Source organism: Setaria italica, chromosome VI (assembly GCF_000263155.2).
Source record: "Setaria italica strain Yugu1 chromosome VI, Setaria_italica_v2.0, whole genome shotgun sequence".
Lineage (NCBI taxonomy): Eukaryota > Viridiplantae > Streptophyta > Magnoliopsida > Poales > Poaceae > Setaria > Setaria italica.
The window spans coordinates 20,101,571-20,107,814 of record NC_028455.1 but is presented as its reverse complement, the minus strand read 5'-3'; the positions used below and the strand labels follow the sequence as shown (position 1 = coordinate 20,107,814).

At 46.5% G+C, this 6,244-nt stretch overlaps 1 protein-coding gene across 1 annotated transcript; it reads left to right on the top strand.

Annotated features, from left to right (window-relative positions):
- The first annotated feature begins 3,445 nt into the window (after positions 1-3,445).
- On the top strand, positions 3,446-5,744 carry LOC101763847. The gene is made up of 7 exons (XM_004974569.2): positions 3,446-3,899; positions 4,067-4,171; positions 4,293-4,373; positions 4,501-4,616; positions 4,696-4,917; positions 4,981-5,152; positions 5,235-5,744. The coding sequence occupies exons 1-7, from the start codon at positions 3,672-3,674 to the stop codon at positions 5,433-5,435; spliced, it is 1,125 nt and encodes a 374-aa protein (XP_004974626.1). The 5' UTR covers positions 3,446-3,671; the 3' UTR covers positions 5,436-5,744.
- The last annotated feature ends 500 nt before the right edge of the window (positions 5,745-6,244 follow it).

Here is a 6,244-nt window from a genome sequence, read left to right as displayed (position 1 = left end):
TGGGTGCATGGGCCCAGTCGATCCTGCACCAATGTACGGCATCCCTGAGTTGACGATGATGCGCCTCTTAGCACCGCCTGCATCGGGGGAATCGTCGGCGAGCGGTGTCTTTGCATTCGGCGACGGTGGCATCCATTATCATCAGCTGTAAGTGGAGAGGGAGGATCATCTTTAGAATTGGATGACCCAATCATAGATACAGTGAATGAGATAGGATACTTTAGGGTGCGCATCCCGGGCTGGTGCTCCACTACCAATGGAGGTTCAACGTTCTCAAGATCCATCTCTCTAGGGAAGCAGTCCGGGTTCGAGCACCAGGCCTTAAGCTGGTAGATGTCACGCCGTTCCGCAGTGCTCGGATGCAGACCAGCATCCAGCAATACTCATTGAGGAGCAGCTCGTCCATCAGTAGCTCCTAAGCATGTGCTGGAATGCCTCTGATTTCAACCTCAATGGCCAGAGGGAGGCTCGTTGCCAATGACTGAAGAAAACGCATCCACTGCATGATGTGCAGGTGGGCTGAGGGGGTGATGATGGGTCCTTTGCCATTGTAGACGCGCTCGAGCATCGCATCAGTAGGCAAGATCAAAACGTTGCTAGCTGATCCCCATGGGTGTAGGATTAGCCATTCTTCCTCAATCTCAAACCTATTGGAGATTGTTGTGTGCAACAGCTCCACCGCTCCAACCTCATGTCCTCCGATCATGGTGATGACCAAGGCGCGAGCAAGATCATCTTCTCTTCGGGCGATGCTAGCTGAGCGATCAAGAATGCGTTTGGGCTTTAGTTGGCGATCTTCAACAATCTAATTAGGATCATCCTCACTCGAGATGAACTAAGAGAATCCTTCATTGCCCTCCTCCAAATCCTCCTCCAAACCACCACCGGGTGTCTCCATGCTTCTCTTGGCTCTTGGTTGCCATTTTCTTCCCTGAGCAGTCATCGCGGCATCCGCAGGAGGGACATCCACCACCGTCCGATGTGGCCACCAAGCACCAGGTCAGCATTGGTCACGGACAAGGCACCGCACGAAGAGCTGCCGGGTGCCGGGATGCGCACTAGCTAGAATGGTGACCTTGCTCCCTACAGACGAAGCACTGGGGCCTAAAGCGACAATCCGCTGCCAGATGTTTCAAGGAGAAGCAATTGAAGCATCTCCCGTGGAGATCAGCAGGAACAGCTCAATGGGAAGGAGCTTCATGCCGGCGTCGCACCTGACGGGCCCGACAACTCTCTGCCTTCACCCATCCATTGGGGTTCGGAGTGCCCACTGCCACGTGAGATCTTCATGTCTCAAGGTAGAGGATGATGCGGGGCACCGGCCATGGGGGGACCTGCAAGGGCACGGCCGAGGCTCTAAGGCATGGAGTGCCTGGAGCCTTTAAGACTGCACCCGAGGTCGTCGCAGCCGGGATAAAGACGGTGATAGTGCTGGCGAGGAGCATGTCTCTAAACAAGAGAGAGGCTCCGTCGCCAAAAGCCCCAGAAGAAGGGGAATAATCCCTCCAATGCTGGAATTTGGAACAACCCACGGTAACACAAGGAGTAGCTTGAGGAGCCAAGCACGAACGGTGTTCCTCCGACGCCGGAGAGGAGGGGATTTGGGTGGCCACTGTGCCCGGAGCAGGCGATGGTGTGAGGCTAGTGGAGGGGGCAGGGGGAGCGTCGGGAGGTGGGAGGGGAACGGAACGAGGAGCAATGAATATTAAAAAGGTTAAACCCAACTAAATCCAACAGCATACACACATGGGCAAGAGAAACGTACATCAAATGCCTGTGGCTGGCGTTAACCTTGGAACCTGCCGTCTATGCTATGCTTCGCCCACAACATTTTAAAAGGGAAACAAAAACAGGAACATGCACATACATCATTGAAAGAATCCGTCCATCCCCAGAAATACTATGTAAAACAAGGGTGCCCCTTGCTTCATTTACCAGCAAACGCGCACGAGGTTCAAGAACTTGTTTAGTGAGATGGAATCAATCGATGGAACCGTTCATGCATGGACCTTTTGGTTGCTGACAAATAGGTACTCAATCGGGACCCTTTCAATCTTCTACTTTTTACTCCAGCTCGACCCTTTCACTCTTCTACGTTTTAAATCACGCATAATATTTGGAAAACACACGAGTCAAGGCGTGTCTCACAACTTGTTTTCATACCTTTTTCTTACTTGACGCCGTACTAGAATCCGTTCTGTAATACCTTTTAAAGTACAGCCACTTATAGATATGAAAACATTTCTATATTAATTATTATTATACTAGAAATTGGTCATAATTCCTAGAAATTAACGAATAAGATACAGGTCATAATTGCTAGAAATTCACGAATTAGTGTTGTACCTAAATGTTTGCTTAGATATTTTTTAACTTTATTGGGTTATGGCAGACTTTAGTTACAATTAGTATATAAGTTTTTCCATCCCCATTCATATTTTTTTCTTTTTCATCACACCTCCATATGTGTTTGGCATGTATTGAGTTAAAACCTTTTAGCTTGAATGAGTGCTTGACATTAAAATAGATATACCTTTTCACTTCCTAGATAAATGTCTACAGGTGCGCATGGTGACACAAGCATGCATGTGTACGGTGTACCTTGACTTAGTTTTTTCAATATTAACAATATCATACATGGCTAATCGAGAACTATACATATATACTTTGTGATGTTTTTCTATAGCGACAAAGGTAAGCTTTTGGATGAGGATTTATGGTCTATTTAAGTTATTTTCAATAATGATGGACATGGGCATTCTAGATGTAAAATATGTGTGTGTGGGTTTGGGGGGGGTTGTTTTACATTACTTTTAATAATGCTTAGGAGGCCAATGATGTGGATGAATATTTAGGGACTAGTGTAGAATATTTTCATATTAATAGACGTATGTAATTTCAATATAGATTTATGAGGCTACTTTAAAATATGTTTATAATGACATAGGTGTTAAATTTAGTTGTACATTTAGGAGATTAGTTGAGACTATTTTTGTGACAGGTGTGGGTAATATTTTAGAAATCACAATAGATCTGATGGCTATTATTATTGGAGATGATTAGAGTCTACAAAACTGATGCTAGATATATCTGTTTTTTATTAGAATTTTTAGAACATATATTTTTCTCTCGAATTAGTAACTGTAAGATGTTGTTCTTAGTTGGATCTGAAGACTATGAAATACCAGAAAACGTCAAATAAGAAAAGCAAAGGTAACAACAGTTTATATTTGCATATATGCCGGCCTCAGTTTCCAACTACTGTGCGTAGCTTAGGGAGCACGAAGTGATAGTGCTGGGAGCCAGCTGTCCTGAATGCCGAAAGGCAACTCTTTTTCGTCGTGCAAGTAAACACCTGAGAGATTCTAGTCTTCCTACTTCACTACTCTGTTATAATCTACTAGGTCAGGTCGTGGAATTCCTGTCTTGCTATATGTAGCACAAAGAAAGATGCACACGACGTGCTTATACATCATATAGGGAAAGCACTGCGCCATTGTGAATTTCTGGTAGTCGGATCTCTTCTTTATTTTCCCAGCAGAGAGTGTACAGCAAACCATTTGTTACAACTTTCAACACCAACCACTCCTTTCCCCCAATCAATTCTACTCTGATTTTTGCTAACACTGCTAACATCCAGTTGTGTTAGAACGATCTAGTGAATAGAGCGAATGAAAAAATCGAGTCCGATCCCAACGGTGCTGTCAGCATCAGCACTTGCATTCTTCATCGGCGTTTGCTTCCCTGTACAAATCACACCAAAGGTATCGCCCTGGCACTTCGGTGATGCAAACTCGACATTCGGTTGCAGCAACATACTTTTCAGATTTTGGAGACCATATGATAGCACTTTAGCAGTGGAGGGGACTAACACTGTGCAGGAAAATGCAGCTTTAGAGGTAAGCTTGATCTAAACTTGTGAGTGATTCAATTCCACGTTGAAATGCTTCGATATTCAATGTTGCCATGCTAGGCTGAAAGTATACAGCCATATATGTACATGGAAGATTGGCCAGTCGATACATAATTAATATAGCTACCATTTTTTTTCTAATGTGCTGAGAAGATTGTTGCGCCTGAAAAGCCAAAAGGCGAGGAGAGGCTACCGCCGAATATCGTAGCTCCAGAGTCTGATCTTCATCTCCGCCGGCTGTGGGGAAACCCGCGTGAGGTCTCTGATAATCCTTCCATTTTGATCTTCATCTCTGAATGAACCATAGAGCACTAAGATGCCTGCTAATTGTCTTTTCTTTTGCGTGGCTGATTGAACTTATTACTGGATTAATGAGCAGGACACGCCCACTCGCAAGTACCTTTTGGCGCTGACAATAGGGTACAACGAGAGAGCCAATGTCAACGCCACTGTTCACAAGGTGAGAAGATGATAATTGAGGAAAGGTCATTCTGAATCTTGGTATACATCTCCTGACCTTTGGTGGTCCTGTAAGCTGAACAACGCAGTATCACTGATCAGTCCTGGCGTACATTCTACGCATGCAGTTCTCGTCAAATTTCGACGTGGTGCTGTTCCACTACGACGGGCGGACGACGGAGTGGGAGGAGTTCGAGTGGTCCAAGAAGGCCGTCCATGTCAGCGCCAGGGGCCAGACCAAATGGTGAGGAGAAGCCATATCCCTTATTGTATACTAGTTGTTTTCAAACTGGTGAACACTGGAACGAAATGTGCTTGTGCAGGTGGTATGCCAAGAGGTTCCTGCACCCCAGCATCGTGGCGCCCTACGACTACATCTTCCTCTGGGACGAGGACCTTGGCGTGGAGGCCTTCGATGCCGAGGAGTACGTGAAGATCGTGAGGAAGCAAGGGCTTGAGATATCGCAGCCGGGCTTGGACAGCACCAGAGGACCCAAGCCGTTCTTCGACATCACCGTTAGGAGGAACGGCAGCGAGATGCACAAGTAAGTGGAAATAACTGCCATTTGATCATTCGAATTGGCAGGCCTAAACATGCATGTGTGCAGGTCGACGCTGCGAAGCCCTGAAGCGAAGTGCACGAGGCGGCCGTGCAGCGGGTTCGTGGAGGTGATGGCGCCCGTCTTCTCCCGGGAGGCGTGGACGTGCGTCTGGCACTTGATCCAGAACGACCTGGTCCATGGCCATGGCCTCGACTGGGATTTCTGGAGATGCGTCGATGTAAGAACACCTCTCGTCTCTGTGTCAATCGTTAGCGTTTCAATCTCTATTGAAGAAACCGATCGAACTGCATGCTTTACAGGATCCTGAGGAGCAGATCGGCGTGGTGGACGCTCAATACGTGTCGCACCACGCAGTGGTGACGCTAGGAACCAAGGGAGGAAGCCGGGGCAACGTGACCGCCCGGCAGAAGGCCGAGTTTAACATCTATAAGACCAGAATGCGCATCGCGGATAAGGCCCGGGCCGCAGCTCTTCTTGCACCACCGGCTGCAGCCTCCTGATCATCATAATCATAGTCGTCGTCGTGATCATAGTCGTCGTCGTCCGTGTCAAGTGGTTTTGGTTTCTCATTTGGGGAATGCAATCAGAGATCATGTTTATTCTGTTGACCTCATGGTAGAACCAACCAGCAAGTTAGTAGGCAACAAACGGTATTTATTGGCATCGTAGCCAAGTGCTGAAGTGCCTACTGTCGGACATGTGCCGCATCTAGGTTATCAAAACCATGCCTTTTTCGGGATCACTACATTCCTAGAATCAAACTGTGGCTCTAGCTGTTGTAACATCCCAAACATATGGATTTATTTCATAAATGCTTTTCAAGGTATTTTAATGGAATTTCCATCTCCATTCGTGTAAAAATTAAAAAAATATAGTCCCATTAGGCTGTAGATTGTGATTTTTGTCACCGAGTGACTATTGATAGTCGTTAATTACCAAATATGACCGTCAATATACTCAAGAATAAAGGAGGATTGGTATTTCTTACACGTATATTTGGTTTTGAATAATATAGTTCCACTTGTCCTTGGAGATTATTTGATTGCAGGTGAAATAGCACAGAAGGATGGAGAAAACACACCCTAGGGATCCAAGAAACACACTTCTAATTAACCAATGGGAGGTTGACACATGTGCATCTCATGGACTAAAGGGCCTACAAACTATCACAACCGCCTCAATCCACCGGATAACGCACACAACCGCCATTGAGACCCACATGTCAGACTACCACGTGAAGGCGATTGCAGGAGACGCCACCAGGGGTTCAGCCGAACCCTAGGATCGGCCGAACCACCTTTGGCTCCTC

Excerpts from the sequence above, each read along its gene's own strand:
- LOC101763847 (XM_004974569.2), top strand. The coding sequence starts at position 3,672 with ATGAAAAAATCGAGTCCGATCCCAACGGTGCTGTCAGCATCAGCACTT. Across the intron at positions 4,172-4,292 it reads TGTGGGGAAACCCGCGTGAG|GACACGCCCACTCGCAAGTA; the intron begins GTCTCTGATAAT and ends ATTAATGAGCAG. Across the intron at positions 4,374-4,500 it reads TCAACGCCACTGTTCACAAG|TTCTCGTCAAATTTCGACGT; the intron begins GTGAGAAGATGA and ends CTACGCATGCAG.